The 20,315-nt window shown below is 47.7% G+C and overlaps 1 protein-coding gene across 3 annotated transcripts in view; it reads left to right on the forward strand.

The window, feature by feature from the left end:
- Window positions 1-20,030, forward strand: part of SEC14L5 (SEC14 like lipid binding 5) — a 90,348-nt gene extending 70,318 nt beyond the window's left edge. For all 3 annotated transcript variants that reach the window (XM_069734738.1, XM_069734737.1, XM_069734739.1), the window contains 13 exons: window positions 5,630-5,761; window positions 8,162-8,290; window positions 8,532-8,760; window positions 10,798-10,910; window positions 11,000-11,189; window positions 12,922-13,010; window positions 13,091-13,161; window positions 13,252-13,423; window positions 17,057-17,191; window positions 17,418-17,555; window positions 18,670-18,918; window positions 19,165-19,337; window positions 19,436-20,030. In XM_069734738.1, coding sequence (XP_069590839.1) covers window positions 5,630-5,761; window positions 8,162-8,290; window positions 8,532-8,760; window positions 10,798-10,910; window positions 11,000-11,189; window positions 12,922-13,010; window positions 13,091-13,161; window positions 13,252-13,423; window positions 17,057-17,191; window positions 17,418-17,555; window positions 18,670-18,918; window positions 19,165-19,337; window positions 19,436-19,538 — 1,923 coding nt within the window. In that variant the 3' untranslated portion in view covers window positions 19,539-20,030. The remainder of the gene's footprint in view (window positions 1-5,629; window positions 5,762-8,161; window positions 8,291-8,531; window positions 8,761-10,797; window positions 10,911-10,999; window positions 11,190-12,921; window positions 13,011-13,090; window positions 13,162-13,251; window positions 13,424-17,056; window positions 17,192-17,417; window positions 17,556-18,669; window positions 18,919-19,164; window positions 19,338-19,435) is intronic.
- Window positions 20,031-20,315: the final 285 nt, after the last annotated feature.

A 20,315-nucleotide genomic window follows, 5' to 3' on the forward strand; every position in this document is an offset into this window, starting at 1 on the left:
CTACAGCCCCCCTACTACCCTCATACTACAGCCCCTCTACTACCCTCATACTACAGCCCCCCTACTACCCTCATACTACAGCCCCCCTACTACCCTCATGCTACTATCCTCATACTACAGACCCCCTACTACCCTCATACTACAGCCCCCCTACTACCCTCATACTACAGCCCCCCTACTACCCTCATGCTACTATCCTCATACTACAGACCCCCTACTACCCTCATGCTACTATCCTCATACTACAGCCCCCCTACTACCCTCATGCTACTATCCTCATACTACAGACCCCCTACTACCCTCATGCTACTATCCTCATACTACAGCCCCCCTACTACCCTCATGCTACTATCCTCATACTACAGCCCCCTACTACCCTCATCCTACTCTCCTCATACTACAGCCCCCTACTACTCTCATCCTACTCTCCTCATACTACAGACCCCCTACTACCCTCATCCTACTCTCCTCATACTACAGGCCCCCTACTACCCTCATCCTACTCTCCTCATACTACAGGCCCCCTACTACCCTCATCCTACTCTCCTCATACTACAGCCCCCCTACTACCCTCATCCTACTCTCCTCATACTACAGACCCCCTACTACCCTCATCCTACTCTCCTCATACTACAGACCCCCTACTACCCTCATACTACTCTCCTCATACTACAGGCCTCCTACTACCCTCATCCTACTCTCCTCATACTACAGACCCCCTACTACCCTCATCCTACTCTCCTCATACTACAGGCCCCCTACTACTGTCATACTACAGCCCCCTACTACCCTCATACTACTACCCTCATACTACAGCCCCCCTACTACCCTCATACTACAGCCCCCCTACTACCCTCATACTACAGCCCCCTACTACCCTCATACTACTGTCCTCATACTACAGCCCCCCTACTACCCTCATACTACAGCCCCCCTACTACCCTCACACTACTCTCCTCATACTACAGGCCCCCTACTACTGTCATACTACAGCCCCCTACTACCCTCATACTACAGCCCCCCTACTACCCTCATACTACTGTCCTCATACTACAGACCCCCTACTACCCTCAAACTACTGTCCTCATACTACAGGCCCCCTACTACCCTCATACTACTCCCCTCATACTAGAGGCCTCCTACTACCCTCATACTACAGACCCCCTACTACCCTCATACTAGAGGCCCCCTACTACTGTCATACTACAGACCCCCTACTACCCTCATACTACTGTCCTCATAATAAAGCCCCCCTACTACCCTCATACTACTGTCCTCATACTACAGCCCCCTACTACCCTCATACTACAGCCCCCCTACTACCCTCATACTACAGCCCCCCTACTACCCTCATACTACAGCCCCCCTACTACCCTCATACTACAGCCCCCCTACTACCCTCATACTACAGCCCCCTACTACCCTCATACTACTGTCCTCATACTACAGACCCCCTACTACCCTCATACTACTCCCCTCATACTAGAGGCCCCCTACTACCCTCATACTACTCCCCTCATACTAGAGGCCTCCTACTACCCTCATACTACAGACCCCCTACTACCCTCATACTAGAGGCCCCCTACTACTGTCATACTACAGACCCCCTACTACCCTCATACTACAGACCCCCTACTACCCTCAAACTACTGTCCTCATACTACAGGCCCCCTACTACCCTCATACTACTCCCCTCATACTAGAGGCCTCCTACTACCCTCATACTACAGCCCCCCTACTACCCTCATACTACTGTCCTCATACTACAGACCCCCTACTACCCTCAAACTACTGTCCTCATACTACAGGCCCCCTACTACCCTCATACTACAGACCCCCTACTACCCTCAAACTACTGTCCTCATACTACAGGCCTCCTACTACCCTCATACTACAGACCCCCTACTACCCTCATACTAGAGGCCCCCTACTACTGTCATACTACAGCACTCCTACTACCCTCATACTACTGTCCTCATAATAAAGCCCCCCTACTACCCTCAAACTACTGTCCTCATACTACAGGCCCCCTATTACCCTCATACTACAGCCCCCCTACTACCCTCATACTACTGTCCTCATACTACAGACCCCCTACTACCCTCAAACTACTGTCCTCATACTACAGGCCCCCTACTACCCTCATGCTACTATCCTCATACTACAGCCCCCCTACTACCCTCATGCTACTCCCTTCATACTACAGCCCCCCTACTACCCTCAAACTACAGCCCCCCTACTACTCTCATACTACTATCCTCATACTACAGACCCCCTACTACCCTCAAACTACTGTCCTCATACTACAGACCCCCTACTACCCTCAAACTACTGTCCTCATACTACAGACCCCCTACTACCCTCAAACTACTCTCCTCATACTACAGCCCCCCTACTACCCTCATGCTACTATCCTCATACTACAGACCCCCTACTACCCTCATGCTACTATCCTCATACTACAGCCCCCCTACTACCCTCATGCTACTATCCTCATACTACAGACCCCCTACTACCCTCATGCTACTATCCTCATACTACAGCCCCCCTACTACCCTCATGCTACTATCCTCATACTACAGCCCCCTACTACCCTCATCCTACTCTCCTCATACTACAGCCCCCTACTACCCTCATCCTACTCTCCTCATACTACAGACCCCCTACTACCCTCATCCTACTCTCCTCATACTACAGGCCCCCTACTACCCTCATCCTACTCTCCTCATACTACAGGCCCCCTACTACCCTCATCCTACTCTCCTCATACTACAGCCCCCCTACTACCCTCATCCTACTCTCCTCATACTACAGACCCCCTACTACCCTCATCCTACTCTCCTCATACTACAGACCCCCTACTACCCTCATACTACTCTCCTCATACTACAGGCCTCCTACTACCCTCATCCTACTCTCCTCATACTACAGACCCCCTACTACCCTCATCCTACTCTCCTCATACTACAGGCCCCCTACTACCCTCATACTACTCTCCTCATACTACAGACCCCCTACTACCCTCATACTACTCTCCTCATACTACAGGCCCCCTACTACCCTCATCCTACTCTCCTCATACTACAGGCCCCCTACTACCCTCATACTACTCTCCTCATACTACAGACCCCCTACTACCCTCATACTACTCTCCTCATACTACAGGCCCCCTACTACCCTCATCCTACTCTCCTCATACTACAGGCCCCCTACTACCCTAAAACTACTGTCCTCATACTACAGGCCCCCTACTACCCTCATCCTACTCTCCTCATACTACAGACCCCCTACTACCCTCATCCTACTCTCCTCATACTACAGGCCCCCTACTACCCTAAAACTACTGTCCTCATACTACAGACCCCCTACTACCCTCATCCTACTCTCCTCATACTACAGACCCCCTACTACCCTCATACTACTCTCCTCATACTACAGGCCCCCTACTACCCTCATACTACTCTCCTCATACTACAGGCCCCCTACTACCCTCATACTACTCTCCTCATACTACAGGCCCCCTACTACCCTCATACTACTCTCCTCATACTACAGGCCCCCTACTACCCTCATCCTACTCTCCTCATACTACAGGCCCCCTACTACCCTCATACTACTCTCCTCATACTACAGGCCCCCTACTACCCTCATCCTACTCTCCTCATACTACAGGCCCCCTACTCCCCTCAAACTACTGTCCTCATACTACAGGCCCCCTACTACCCTAAAACTACTGTCCTCATACTACAGGCCCCCTACTCCCCTCAAACTACTGTCTTCATACTACAGGCCCCCTACTCCCCTCAAACTACTGTCCTCATACTACAGGCCCCCTACTACCCTAAAACTACTGTCCTCATACTACAGGCCCCCTACTCCCCTCAAACTACTGTCTTCATACTACAGACCCCCTACTACCCTCATACTACTCTCCTCATACTACAGGCCCCCTACTCCCCTCAAACTACTCTCCTCATACTACAGGCCCCCTACTCCCCTCAAACTACTGTCCTCATACTACAGGCCCCCTACTACCCTCATACTACTCTCCTCATACTACAGGCCCCCTACTCCCCTCAAACTACTCTCCTCATACTACAGGCCCCCTACTACCCTCATCCTACTGTCCTCATACTACAGCCCCCTACTACCCTAAAACTACTGTCCTCATACTACAGGCCCCCTACTACCCTCATCCTACTGTCCTCATACTACAGCCCCCTACTACCCTCATCCTACTCTCCTCATACTACAGACCCCCTACTACCCTCATACTACTCTCCTCATACTACAGGCCCCCTACTCCCCTCAAACTACTCTCCTCATACTACAGGCCCCCTACTACCCTCATCCTACTGTCCTCATACTACAGCCCCCTACTACCCTCATCCTACTCTCCTCATACTACAGGCCCCCTACTACCCTCATACTACTCTCCTCATACTACAGGCCCCCTACTCCCCTCAAACTACTCTCCTCATACTACAGGCCCCCTACTACCCTCATCCTACTGTCCTCATACTACAGCCCCCTACTACCCTAAAACTACTGTCCTCATACTACAGGCCCCCTACTACCCTCATCCTACTGTCCTCATACTACAGCCCCCTACTACCCTCATCCTACTCTCCTCATACTACAGGCCCCCTACTCCCCTCAAACTACTCTCCTCATACTACAGGCCCCCTACTCCCCTCAAACTACTGTCCTCATACTACAGGCCCCCTACTACCCTCATCCTACTCTCCTCATACTACAGACCCCCTACTACCCTCATCCTACTCTCCTCATACTACAGGCCCCCTACTACCCTCATCCTACTGTCCTCATACTACAGCCCCCTACTACCCTCATCCTACTCTCCTCATACTACAGACCCCCTACTACCCTCATACTACTCTCCTCATACTACAGGCCCCCTACTCCCCTCAAACTACTGTCCTCATACTACAGGCCCCCTACTACCCTCATCCTACTCTCCTCATACTACAGGCCCCCTACTACCCTAAAACTACTGTCCTCATACTACAGGCCCCCTACTACCCTAAAACTACTGTCCTCATACTACAGGCCCCCTACTCCCCTAAAACTACTGTCCTCATACTACAGGCCCCCTACTCCCCTCAAACTACTGTCTTCATACTACAGACCCCCTACGCCCGTCATTCTACCGCCCTACTACTGACACACTGGCTTCTCTTAAGCTGTGTGCACATGTTGCTGATTTTTCGCGTTTTTTTTCGCTATAAAAACGCTATAAAACCGCAAAAAAGCATACATTAGGCATCCCATCATTTAGAATGCATTCCGCAATTTTTGTGCACATGATGCATTTTTTTCTGCGAAAAAAACACATCGCGGAAAAAAAACGCAGCATGTTCATTAATTTTGCGGATTTCCCAGTATATAATGCATTGGGAAATGTCCGGAAAAATCTGCAAAAAAAAACGCACCAAAAACACGCAAAAAACGCATGCAGATTTCTTGCAGAAAATTTCCGTTTTTTCTCAGGAAATTTCGGCAAGAAATCCTGAAGGTGTGCACATAGCCTAACTCTTGCCCCCTTCCCAGCCGTTTGTGCTACTTTCCCGCTCCTCCTTTATGGTATTCTGTGTCTTCTACATTACAGATTGCCGGTGTGGAATACGTTTATTTTATCCAGAAAAACACCTTGAACTGGAAGGATCGCACGCTGCTCATCGACGCTCACAACGAGACCTTCTCCACCCGGGTGCTGGTGAACGAGACCTGCAGCTACTCTGTACGTGCCGCCTGCGGAACGGTCTGCTCCGGAGTCTAGAAAAACTGTGCGGTGGCCATAACGTATCCCCCTGCGTATCTAGAAACCACTACAACCGCGGGGGGCAGACGTGGACCCTTCTGGTGGGGGGAGCGGTGCCGGTCCTGGAGCAGAAATACCAGCGATCGATAGGGAGTTGTCACACTTTTAACATATCTGGAATATTTGTCTCCTGCCTCCACTTGTCTCCTTCAGACGTCACAGAATGTAAGGAATTAGGGACCCTGAAGTCTGGAGGTGATGGTCTCATCTTAAAGGGCAAGTGAGCCTAGCTGCATATATCAGGAAACTGCTAAAATAGCAATTCCCATGGATAATCTTACCCGGTACAGCAAAGTCTATGGTGGTATTATTTCGGCTCTTCAAAAGGTTTTCTATATTATTTGGGCACTATATGGCGGTATTATCTGGTCTGTGTAACAGATTATTATATATTATTTGTGCAGTATGTAGCGGTATTATCTGGGCTGTGTAAGGAATTATTTTATGTGCAGTATATGGCGGTATTATGTTGGCTGTGTAAGGAATTATTTTATGTGCAGTATATGGCGGTATTATGTTGGCTGTGTAAGGAATTATTTTATGTGCAGTATATGGCGGTATTATGTTGGCTGTGTAAGGAATTATTTTATGTGCAGTATATGGCGGTATTATGTTGGCTGTGTAAGGAATCATTTTATATTATTTGTGAGGTATATGACGGTGTTATGTGTGCTCTTTAAGGTATTGGTTGTGCAGTATATGGGCGGTATTATCTGGTCTGTGTAACAGATTATTATATATTATTTGTGCAGTATGTAGCGGTTTTATCAGGGCTGTGGAAGGAATTATTTTACGAGCAGTATATGGCGGTATTATGTTGGCTGTATAAGGGATCATTATATATTATTTGTGAGGTATATGGCGGTATTATCTGGACTGTGTAAGGAATTATATCTTATTTGTGCAGTATATGGCAGCATTTTCTTGGCTGTGTAAGGAATTATTATATATTGTTTGTGCAGTATATGGCGGTGTTATCTGGGCTGTGTAAGGAATTATATATTGGTTTTGCAGTATATGGCAGTATTGTGGCTGTATAAGGGATTATTATATATTGTGTAGTATATGGCAGTGTTATATTTGCTGTGTAAAGGATTATTTATTGTTTGTGCAGTATATGGCGGTATTCTCTGTCTCTGCAAGGGAATCTTATATATTGTTGGTGCACTACATGGCGGTATTATGTGTACTCTTTGCTGGATTATTATATATTTGTATGCGATATGTATATTTAGTTAAGTGGGCTTTTTAATGGGTTATTTGTTCACTGTGTGGCAGTATTATGAGGGTTTAGAGTTTTATATGGTGGTATTATGGTGGTTTTTCTATAGGTTATTATATATTTGTGTGATTATTTTTGCTCTACGTGGTAGCATTAAGATGGCACTTCAAGGGTGTATTATGTTAATTGTGCTGTATATGGCGGTATTATGTTGGCTTTTTCTGTGTGCACTACCTTTTGGTATTATTCAGGCTCTTTAAGATGGCGTCATATAAAATTGGGTCTATTATCCAGGCTTGTCAGCAGGTTATTGTATTTGTAGGTTTTATGGCGCGGTAGTTTTTACTTCGCACTATATGGCAGTTTACTTATATCATCTGGGGCTGAAATTATGAGAAAAAGTATCAAGAGGGGACGAGGGTTTATAGCTTATCTTATTGCTCAGTGTCTTGTCTCCTGGTAAATCGTCTGCGGGGTCCTGCAGGTATTGACACCCAGTAAGTTGAGACATCTGGAAAAGCAGGATGACGAGTCCCACGAGAGCGGTAATGTCCGTGCTCACCCAACTTTCCCATAACCATAAATGGCCAAGCCGCATCCAGGACGTCCTGGGAAAGGAAAGGACGACTCAAGGGCTCGAAATCACAGAGAAGATTTTGGAATTTTCACCAGATCCGTCCTGTAACTTTTTTTTTTTTTTTTTCATAAATGCAGACAGCAGCGCCCTCGTGTGGCTACATGGCTAATCGCACCCTGTGTAGAAACTGCCTAATCATAAAACCTGCAGCAGAATCCCATCTGTCAGGACGCAGAGCGCCCCCCAGCTGCCAGATTACCCAGCACATGTGAATCTGGCACCACGGACGTCTTTGTACTGAGGTTTCGATATAAATCCCCGCAGCTCATGAAACAACTATGGAGCTATTGGTGCGGCGGGGGGCTTCACTTGAACTTTTATGACATCGCCCCCCCATCCTCATAATTGTTACTATCCATCTTCAAGGAGCTCCTCTGCTCATACCTGAGTGGTTGTGTTCAGTAGATCTGCAAGCCCTGGAGTGGCGACCACCTAACATGCGCACGTTCTTGGGTTCTAGGTTCACCCCGACAATGAGGAGTGGACGTGTTTCGAGCAGTCGGCTTCCCTTGACATCAAATCTTTCTTCGGTTTCGAGAGCACGGTGGAAAAGATTGCAATGAAGCAGTACACTGCCAACATAAAGAGGGTAAGTGCGCCCCCTGCAGTCAGTTGTATTTCAGGGGCAAATGTCTATAATGGTGCAGTGTCTGCACATGTAACTAATGGAACTGCTCCCCTAGTGGCCACGTCAGCCATTACACTGCACGCTTGTAAAAGGAGTCCGCTATATTAGGTCTTCCTGAGTTATCTCTCATTATATTGGAGTCATGTAAGAGGTGACGGGAGATCGGGGATTTTATGCCGTGTGTTCTCGATGTTAATTACAGGGTAAGGAGGTCATTGAATTTTACTTGAATGAGCTGATATCTCAGGGCATCACTCACATCCCCCAATGGACCCCCGGAGCTCCAGGAGGATACCACCATGTATCAAGAAATGCAACCAGCGGACACCTCTGCAGTATTGAGGTTCCCACGACTGAGACAGATGCATCATCTGCACCACTACAGCCCCGAGCAGAGACCGCAGGACATAATCCGGCGCCGGAACAGGACGGTGAGTCAGAAGAGCGGAGGTCATGGGTACTAGCTAAATGTGGAGGAATCATCTGTATTAGTGTGTGACAGGAGGGGAAGTTATAGCAGTATCATCTATTTATCCCCCCTACTAATATACCGTACACAGGAGGACATTATAGAAACGTCATCTATAGATCTCACCCACCTATACACTGTACAAAGGAGGACACTATAGAAATGTCATCTATACATTTCACCTACCTATATACTGTACACAGGAGGACGCTGTAGAATAGTTTTCTATACATCTCACCTACCTATATACCATACACCGAAGGACAATATAGAACAGTCTTGTATACACCTCACTCTGGAAATAACTTTATAGTCACTATATACCATACACAGGAGGACACTATATAGAAACGTCATCTATAGATCTCACCCAGGATGTAACTTTATAGAGCCACTATCTATATACCATACACAGGAGGACACTATATAAACGTCATCTATATATCTCACCCAGGATATAACTTTATAGAGCCACTATCTATATACCATACACAGGAAAACATTATATAAACATCATTTATACATCTCACCCCGCATATAACTTTATAGAGCCACTATCTATATACCATACACCCGAGGACACTATGTAAACGTCATCTATAGATCTCACCCAGGATGTAACTTTATAGAGCCACTATCTATATACCGTACACAGGAGGACACTATGTAAACGTCATCTATAGATCTCACCCAGGATGTAACTTTACAGAGCCACTATCTATATACCGTACACAGGAGGACACTATATAAACGTCATCTATAGATCTCACCCAGGATGTAACTTTATAGAGCCACTATCTATATACCATACACAGGAGGACACTATGTAAACGTCATCTATAGATCTCACCCAGGATGTAACTTTACAGAGCCACTATCTATATACCGTACACAGGAGGACACTATATAAACGTCATCTATAGATCTCACCCAGGATGTAACTTTATAGAGCCACAATATATATACCATACACAGGAGGACACTATATAGTAACTTCATCTATATATCTCACTATGTAACTTTATAGAGCCACAATATATATACCATACACAGGAGGACACTATAGAAACTTCATCTATATATCTCACTCACTCTGTAACTTTATAGAGCCACAATCTATATACTGTACACAGGAGGACACTATAGAGACGTCATTTATATATCTCACTAGGTAACTTTATAGATCCACAATATATATACCATACACAGGAGGACACTATAGAAACGTCATCTATATATCACTATGTAACTTTATAGAGCCACAATATATATACTGTACACAGGAGGACACTATAGAAACGTCATCTATAGATCCCACCCAGGATGTAACTTTATAGAGCCACTATCTATATACTGTACACAGGAGGACACTATAGAGACGTCATTTATATATCTCACTATGTAACTTTATAGATCCACAATATATATACCATACACAGGAGGACACTATATAGTAACTTCATCTATATATCTCACTATGTAACTTTATAGAGCCACAATATATATACCATACACAGGAGGACACTATAGAAACTTCATCTATATATCTCACTCACTATTTAACTTTATAGAGCCACAATCTATATACTGTACTCAGGAGGACACTATAGAGACGTCATCTATATATCTCACTCACTATGTAACTTAAGAGCGACAATATATATACTGTACACAGGAGGACACTATAGAGACGTCATTTATATATCTCACTATGTAACTTTATAGAGCCACAAGATATATACTGTACACAGGAGGACACTATAGAAACGTCCTCTACAGATCTCACCCAGGATGTAACTTTATGGATCCATTACCTTTACACACCAATTGTAAATGTAGGCTTTATGCCTCTACTGTAGTAACTAAAGGACCCATGAAAGGGATAAAACCCTCTTTTGGTGACCATTTGACAGAAAAGCATCTCCATGACGGCTACTATGGCTGACAGTGACATCCACGTACTAGTCGACTTATTGCAATGTTTTCCGTTTATTACCAGATGATAAATTGGAGTCTGAGTATATTGAGCGCTATCTGGGATACCTCACCCCCTTGCAGGAGAGCACGCTCATCCACCTACGACAGTGGCTACAAGAAACCCATAAGGGCAAGGTATGCCATGCTCATCACCCCCGACATGCACCTCCCCCAACATTAGCCCTTTTTCGGTTCATAGACACCTGTCCATTTTCATTGTCCAGATCCCAAAAGATGAACATATTCTGCGCTTCCTCCGGGCCCGGGATTTTAACATGGAGAAAGCTAGAGAGATGCTCTGCCAGTCTCTGTCCTGGCGGAAGCAATACCAAGTGGACTACATCCTCCAGACATGGCATCCACCTCCAATATTGGAAGGGTATTACGCCGGTGGATGGCACTACCATGACAGAGGTCGGTCTGACCATCATGTTCCTCCTCCCTCATTAACTAGATATCTCATTTCTAGGGGATAATTTACACTGCTCAAAAATCTAAAGGGAACACTAAAAATCACACATCCTAGATATCACTGAATGAAATATTCCAGTTGCAAATCTTTATTCATTACATTGTGGAATGTGTTGAGAACAATAAAACCTAAAAATGATCAATGAAAATAAAAATGAATATCTCACGGAGGTCTGGATTTTGAATGATACTGAAAATCAAATTGGAAAATGAAGTTACAGGCTGATCCAACTTCAGTGCGAATGCCTCAAGACAAGGAAATGATGCTCAGTAGTGTGTGTGGCCTCCACGTACCTGTATGACCTCCCTACAATGCCTGGGCATGCTCCTGCAAAGGCGGCGGATGGTCTCCTGAGGGATCTCCTCCCAGACCTGGACTAAAGCATCAGCCAACTCCTGGACAGTCTGTGGTGCAACGTGACGTTGGTGGATGGTGCGAGACATGATGTCCCAGATGTGCTCAATCGGATTCAGGTCGGGGGAACGGGCGGGCCAGTCCATAGCTTCAATGCCTTCATCTTGCAGGAACTGCTGACACTCCAGTCACATGAGGTCTGGCATGGTCCTGCATTAGGAGGAACCCAGGGCCAACCACACCAGTATATGGTCTCACAAGTGGTCTGAGGATCTCATCTCGGTACCTAATGGCAGTCAGGCTACCTCTGGCGAGCACATGGGGGGCTGTGCGGCCCTCCAAAGAAATGCACCGGTCATGCTGAAGGATGTTGCAGGCAGCAGATCGCTCTCCATGGCGTCTCCAGACTCTGTCACATCTGTCACATGTGCTCAGTGTGAACCTGCTCTCATCTGTGAAGAGCACAAGGCGCCAGTGGTGAATTTGCCAATCCTGGTGTTCTGTGGCAAATGCCAAGCGTCCTGCACGGTGTTGGGCTGTGAGCACAACCCCCATCTGTGGACGTCGGGCACTCAGACCATCCTCATGGAGTCTGTTTCTAACCATTTGTGCAGACACATGCACATTTGTGGCCTGCTGGAGGTCATTTTGCAGGGCTCTGGCAGTGTTTCTCCTTGCACAAAGGCGGAGGTAGCGGTCCTGCTGCTGGGTTGTTGCCCTCCTACGGCCCCCTCCACGTCTCCTGGTGTACTGGCCTGTCTCCTGGTATCTGCTCCATGTTCTGGACACTATGCTGACAGACACAGCAAACCTTCTTGCCACTGCTTGCATTGATGTGCCATCCTGGATGAGCTGCACTACCTGAGCAACTTCTGTGGGCTGTAGACCTCTCCTCATGCTACTGTACCTCTAGGAGCAAGAGTAATGACAAAATACAAAAGTGACTAAAACAGCCAAAAAGGATCAGGACAGAGAAATTGTTTGTGGTGACCCCCTGCAGAACCACTCCTTTATAGGGGTGTCTTGCTAATTTCCTATCATTTCTAGCTGTTGTCTGTCCCATTTGCACAACAGCGAGAGAAATTGATTCACAATCAGTGTTGCTTCATAACTGGACAGGTTGATTTCACAGAAGTGTGATTTGACTTGGAGTTACATTGTGTTGTTTAGGTTTTCCCTTTATTTTTCAGAGCTGTGTATATGACTTAGACGTCATAAATTACACTGGGGGGGCGCTGTTGCATTGATCTCTATGGACTTTATTACTAGCAGTGGTGAAAGGAGGTACTGCAAGTGACTCAATTTCCATTTAATTTAAAGATGGCCGTCCTCTATATATCCTGCGTCTGGGACAGATAGACACCAAGGGACTGTTAAAAGCAGTGGGGGAAGAGGCCATATTACGTCACGTGAGTGTCTGATGTCATACAGGCTCTAACTTTGTAATCTGTAGAGTGGACTTTGGTGAAACATATTCTCTATACAACAGGTCCTGTCCATTAATGAGGAAGGGCAGAGACGGTGTGAGGAGAACACCCACCTGTTCAGCGCCCCCATCAGGTTAGTAATAGGTAGTGGTATTCTATTTTATTACGTTACATTATATTATTACATCACACTCTTATATATTATGCTATATTATACCCTTAGGTCATGGACCTGTCTTGTAGACCTGGAAGGGCTGAACATGAGACACTTGTGGAGGCCCGGTGTGAAGGCCTTGCTGCGAATCATAGAGGTGGTGGAGGCTAATTATCCTGAGACCTTGGGGCGACTGCTGATAGTTCGGGCCCCCAGAGTCTTTCCCGTTCTTTGGACACTGGTGAGATAACCCATAGGCTTTACCCTAAGTCCGATCCTCAGCAGCTCATCTCCAGTCTCTAGCCTAAGCCCTGTCCTGTTCCTTGGCAGCTCTTCTCCAGCCTCTACCCCAAGTCCAGGTCTGTTTCTCAGCAGCTCCACTCCAGATTCTACCATCAGTCCAATCCAATTCCTCAACAGCTCCTTTCCAAACTCTACCCTAAGTCCAGTGTGGTTCCTTGGAAGCTCCTCGCTAGACTCTACCCTAACTCTGGTTCTGTTCCTTGACAGTTCCTTTCCAGCTTCTACCCTAAGTCCAACCCTATTCCTCGGCAGCCTCTCTTCAGCCTCTTCCTTAAGTCCAGTGTTGTTTTTTTGGCAGCTCCTCTCCAGCTTCTACCACAAGTCCGGTCCTGTTCCTCAGCAAGCAGCATCTCTTGAGATTTTACAATAAGTCTGGTTCTATCCCTCAGCAGCTTCTTTCCAGCCTCTACCCTAATTCAGGTCCTTTTCTTGGCTGCTCCTCTCCAGCCTCTACTATAATTCTGGTGCTGTTATTTGGCAGCTTCTCTCTAGCTTCTACCGTAAGTCCGGTACTCTTCTTCAGCAGCTTCTTTCTTTACTCTAAGTCCAGTGCTGTTCCTCGGCAGCTCCTCTCCAGCCTCACCCTTAAGTCTGGTCCTGTTTCTCGGCAGCTCCTGTCCAGCCTCTACCCTAAATCTGGTGCTGTTCTTTGGCAGCTCCTCTCCAGCTTCTACGCTAAATCCGGTTCTGTTCCTCAGCAGCTCCTGTCCCGTTTCCACCCTGAGTCCGGCCTTGTTCCTCAGCAGCTCCTCTCCAGTTTCTACCCTGAGTCTGGCCTTGTTCCTCAGCAGCTCCTCTCCAGTTTATACCCTGGGTCTGGCCTTGTTCCTCAGCAGCTCCCCTCCAGTCTCTACCTTAAGTCCGGTTCTGTTCCTCAACAGCTCCTGTCCCGTTTTTACCCTGAGTCTGGCCTTGTTCCTCAGCAGCTCCTCTCCAGTTTCTACCCTGAGTCTGGCCTTGTTCCTCAGCAGCTCCTCTCCAGTTTCTACCCTGAGTCTGGCCTTGTTCCTCAGCAGCTCCTCTCCAGTTTCTACCCTGAGTCTGGCCTTGTTCCTCAGCAGCCCCTCTCCAGTTTCTACCCTGAGTCTGGCCTTGTTCCTCAGCAGCTCCTCTCCAGTTTCTACCCTGAGTCTGGCCTTGTTCCTCAGTAGCTCCTCTCCAGTTTCTACCCTGAGTCTGGCCTTGTTCCTCAGCAGTTCCTCTCCAGTTTCTACCCTGAGTCTGGCCTTGTTCCTCAGCAGTTCCTCTCCAGTTTCTACCCTGAGTCTGGCCTTGTTCCTCAGCAGCTCCTCTCCAGTTTCTACCCTGAGTCTGGCCTTGTTCCTCAGCAGCTCCTCTCCAGTTTCTGCCCTGAGTCTGGCCTTGTTCCTCAGCAGTTCCTCTCCAGCTTCTTCCCTAAGTCCGGCCCTGTTCCTCAGCAGCTCCTCTCCAGTTTATACCCTGAGTCTGGCCTTGTTCCTCAGCAGCTCCTCTCCAGTTTCTACCCTGAGTCTGGCCTTGTTCCTCAGCAGCTCCTCTCCTGTTTCTACCCTGAGTCTGGCCTTGTTCCTCAGAAGCTCCTCTCCAGTTTCTACCCTAAGTCCGGCCCTGATCCTCAGCAGTTCCTCTCCAGCTTCTTCCTTAAGTCCTGCCTTGTTCCTCAGCAGTTCCTCTCCAGCTTCTTCCCTAAGTCCGGCCCTGTTCCTCAGCAGCTCCTCTACAGTTTATTCCCTGAGTCTGGCCTTGTTCCTCAGCAGTTCCTCTCCAGCTTCTTCCCTAAGTCCTGCCTTGTTCCTCAGCAGCTCCTGTCCAGCTTCTTCCCTAAGTCCGGCCCTGTTCCTCAGCAGCTCCTCTCCAGTTTCTACCCTGAGTCCGGCCTTTTTCCTCAGAAGCTCCTCTCTAGTTTCTACCCTGAGTCCGGCCTTGTTCCTCAGCAGCTCCTGTCCAGCTTCTTCCCTTAGTCCGGCCCTGTTCCTCAGCAGCTCCTCTCCAGTTTCTACCCTGAGTCCGGTCTTGTTCCTCAGCAGCTCCTCTGCAGTTTATTCCCTGAGTCTGGCCTTGTTCCTCAGCAGCTCCTGTCCAGCTTCTTCCCTAAGTCTGGCCTTGTTCCTCAGCAGCTCCTCTCCAGTTTCTACCCTGAGTCCGGCCTTTTTCCTCAGAAGCTCCTCTCTAGTTTCTACCCTGAGTCCGGCCTTGTTCCTCAGCAGCTCCTGTCCAGCTTCTTCCCTAAGTCCGGCCCTGTTCCTCAGCAGCTCCTCTCCAGTTTCTACCCTGAGTCCGGCCTTTTTCCTCAGCAGCTCCTCTCCAGTTTCTACCCTGAGTCCGGTCTTGTTCCTCAGCAGCTCCTCTGCAGTTTATTCCCTGAGTCTGGCCTTGTTCCTCAGCAGCTCCTCTCCAGTTTCTACCCTGAGTCCGGTCTTGTTCCTCAGCAGCTCCTCTGCAGTTTATTCCCTGAGTCTGGCCTTGTTCCTCAGCAGCTCCTGTCCAGCTTCTTTCCTAAGTCTGGCCTTGTTCCTCAGCAGCTCCTCTCCAGTTTCTACCCTGAGTCCGGCCTTTTTCCTCAGAAGCTCCTCTCTAGTTTCTACCCTGAGTCCTGCCTTGTTCCTCAGCAGCTCCTGTCCAGCTTCTTCCCTAAGTCCGGCCCTGTTCCTCAGCAGCTCCTCTCCAGTTTCTACCCTGAGTCCGGCCTTTTTCCTCAGCAGCTCCTCTCCAGTTTCTACCCTGAGTCCGGTCTTGTTCCTCAGCAGCTCCTCTGCAGTTTATTCCCTGAGTCTGGCCTTGTTCCTCAGCAGCTCCTCTCCAGTTTCTACCCTGAGTCTGGCCTTGTTCCTCAGCAGCTCCTCTCCAGTTTCTTCCCTGAGTCCGGCCCTGTTCCTCAGCAGCTCCTCTGCAGTTTATACCCTGAGTCCGGTCTTGTTCCTCAGCAGCTCCTCTCCAGTTTCTACCCTGAGTCCGGCCTTGTTCCTCAGCAGCTCCTCTGCAGTTTATTCCCTGAGTCTGGCCTTGTTCCTCAGCAGCTCCTCTGCAGTTTATTCCCTGAGTCTGGCCTTGTTCCTCAGCAGCTCCTCTCCAGTTTATACCCTGAGTCCGGCCCTGTTCCTCAGCAGCTCCTCTGCAGTTTATACCCTGAGTCCGGTCTTGTTCCTCAGCAGCTCCTCTGCAGTTTATTCCCTGAGTCTGGCCTTGTTCCTCAGCAGCTCCTCTCCAGTTTCTTCCCTGAGTCCGGCCCTGTTCCTCAGCAGCTCCTCTGCAGTTTATACCCTGAGTCCGGTCTTGTTCCTCAGCAGCTCCTCTCCAGTTTCTACCCTGAGTCCGGTCTTGTTCCTCAGCAGCTCCTCTGCAGTTTATTCCCTGAGTCTGGCCTTGTTCCTCAGCAGCTCCTCTGCAGTTTATTCCCTGAGTCTGGCCTTGTTCCTCAGCAGCTCCTCTCCAGTTTATACCCTGAGTCCGGTCCTGTTCCTCAGCAGCTCCTCTGCAGTTTATACCCTGAGTCCGGTCTTGTTCCTCAGCAGCTCCTCTCCAGTTTCTACCCTGAGTCCGGCCTTGTTCCTCAGCAGCTCCTCTCCAGCCTCACCAGAACCTTCTCTTTCAGATCAGCCCATTCATCAATGAGAACTCTCGGCGAAAATTCCTGATCTATAGCGGCAATAATTACCAAGGACCCGGCGGCATCTCTGATTATTTGGATAAGGAGGTCATCCCAGATTTTCTTGGTGGAGAGTGCATGGTGAGAATTACAATAATGTAAAAATTAAAGTGAAATAATCCGGCGATAATTCAGCTTGATTGTCTGAAATTCTTTCACCTTCACCATGCTCTACACTGCAGCTCTGCATGTGCAGCTAATTTACACAGCCAGATCCATCATTTACTTTCTTCTATTGTTATTTCTAGCTGCAATATGTTTTCTGTGTCTGTGTGATGATGACGTGTCTGTATGTTGTATACGGCAGTGTAACATTCCAGAGGGAGGTCTGGTCCCCAAGTCACTGTATCAATCCGATGACGATGCCGAGATGTCTGATCACATCCGACTGTGGACCGAAACTATTTACCACTCAGCGTTAATCTACAAGGGGGCCCCACACGAGGTATGTGACCTACAGGGGCCAGTTTCAGGCAGCATGTGATTCCATTACCTATGTGACATCGCCAATGTCTAGTCATCTTTATCTTGGTAGATTGGGTCAGGTAAGGTGGAAAGAGGACCACGGGCAAAGCGGCAGCTACCTACATTGTGTGGTTAAATAATACCGTCAAACTATGCCAGATAGCAGCACTATACCGTGCTCTTATAGTGCCGCCATACACTGCTCACATGCTTGTTTTCTATCTATCTTTATATAGAGGCCGAATAATTCAATCATTCTGCGCCCATATAATCACTCCATAAAGGCCCCTAGTTATCAGGGTGTTATCTCCAGTTTTCTAGCACAATAATCTGGCATAAATTCAATATTAAATTCTGGTTTACATTGCCGAAATAATACAGCCATGAAGTGCCCATATAATACGTACATAATACTTACATTCACCTGAATAATGCAGCCATTCAGTGCTTATACTGTACAATAGTGCCTACATAATACTTACATTTATCTGAATAATGCAACCATGCAGTGCTCATACAATAGTGCCTACATAATACTTACATTTATCTGCATAATGCAGCCATGCAGTGCTCATACAATAGTGCTTACATAATACTTACATTTATCTGCATAATGCAGCCATGCAGTGCTCATACAATAGTGCCTACTTAATACTTACATTTACCTGAATAATGCAGCCATGCAGTGCTCATACAATAGTGCCTACATAATACTTACATTTATCTGAATAATGCGGCCATACAGTGCTCATACAATAGTGCCTACATAATACTTACATTTATCTGCATAATGCAACCATGCAGTGCTCATACAATAGTGCCTACATAATACTTACATTTATCTGAATAATGCGGCCATACAGTGCTCATACAATGGTGTCTACATAATACATAATACTGTCTTGCGTCACATAAATAATACAGCCCTACACTGCCTTTATAATAGAGCATTCATAATCCTGCACGAATAATGCCGTCATAGATTGCATATATAATACCGCTCCATGGCATGATTTCTTAGCTGTCAGGTAGCACAGTGACAGCAGAGGCTGCTGACGCCCCTAACCGCACGTCTCTCTCCTGGGTCCCCACAGATAACAGCTGAAATCCTCGAGGTGGAGTCGGTGATCACCTGGGACTTCGACGTCCTCCGTGGAGATGTCGTGTTCAGCCTCTTCCATTCTAAGCGGGTGCCGGAGGTCCATCAAAAGGATCCAGCGTCCGTCACAGCGACCACAGCCTCCAGCAACAATGTGCAGCTCATAGACAAGAGCTGGGTCCTGGGGGTGGATTACAGGAGGGTGGAGGCGCCTCTGGTCTGCAGAGAAGGGGAGAGCATCCAGGTGGGTCGCATGGTTTCCCCCATTTACTGTGTTCATGGAAAACATAATGGGGGTTGTGGTCTAATCGCTTGCATTACTGTATGTGACCACTAGATGTCAGAGTAGCAGACGTTTTATGGCGAAGATCTCCAGCTGTTGTAACACTACTACTCCCATCATGCCCTGTCGGCCTGCAGGATACATGACGCTTGTGTATTCGTTCTTATGCATGCAGAAACTTACCCAGACTCCTCCATATTTCCTCAGGGATCTCATGTAACTCGCTGGCCCGGGTTCTACATCCTCCAGTGGAAGATGCACAGCCCCTGCTCCGGATCCAGCATGGCCCGGGTGGACGACGTTTTGGCCTCACTGCAGGGATCCAGTCACAAGTGTAAAGTCATGTATTACTTCGAAGTTCTGGCGTCAGAAGACTTCAGGTAAGGAACTCTGAGTGTAGGCTGAGGTCACACCCAAATTTATAAGATCTCTGCTTGTTGTCAGTGAATAATAATATGTTTGTTTCCGTCCTTCTCAGGGGCTCCATGTCCAGTCTGGAGTCTTGCAGCGGCTTCTCGCAGCTTAGTGGAGTCACCAACTCTTCCAATAAGTCTCACAGTAGCTCTTTGATCTCCAGATAACATCAGGGGATGGGGGTGACACCGATCTTTTTAGCACTTGGGCCGTAGGCCCCTGTTGGCCTTATTGCCAGTGGTTCCTCTGCCCTGGACATGTGGCGGGCAAATTAACAGAGGCGAACCTGCCACCTGCAAGCCATGCTGATCGAGTATTCATAGACATCACTCGCATCTCCCCGGGGGCCATGATTTTTCCATTTCTTGAAAACCAAATATACAGGGATAACCCAAGAGCGGCTACCTTGTATCAGGTGCCACCACCTGACTGACTTTAGCAGGTCCCCAAGGAGGAGAAGAAGAGAATCTTAAGAAGATGTGGTGTGGTAAGATGTTACAACAGGGCTATGAAGTGTGGGGTGACAGGCTCGGGGGTCCCGGGCCCCCCTACACTACCAGCACTTTCTAAACACGTTTGCCTTTACTAACCTATTAACTTATTTGCTGACTATGCTCAGGCCGATGTTTGATAATGAAATAAACCCTTGCTAGATTGTTGCCTCGGGTCCTGTTTTCTGTTTGTGAAAGGGTTAAGCCCATGTCTGAATGTATGTATCTATCTAAGATCTTTTTCTGTGTCCTCATGACAGCACTTCCTGGCTCTGGCCCTTAACAATGTATATGGGTTTTCCGTCATTATTAAATGTGCATGCAGCCAGAGTTGATTGATTCCTTTAGGTTCCTATGACAAACCTGTGCCTTGAGAATACAGTGACCGGGAGTGTTGTCATTGGGGATAACAGCACACTTTTTTAAAACATATCAAGCAGGCTTTTATAAGAT

This window comes from Ranitomeya imitator, chromosome 7, assembly GCF_032444005.1.
Source record: "Ranitomeya imitator isolate aRanImi1 chromosome 7, aRanImi1.pri, whole genome shotgun sequence".
Lineage (NCBI taxonomy): Eukaryota > Metazoa > Chordata > Amphibia > Anura > Dendrobatidae > Ranitomeya > Ranitomeya imitator.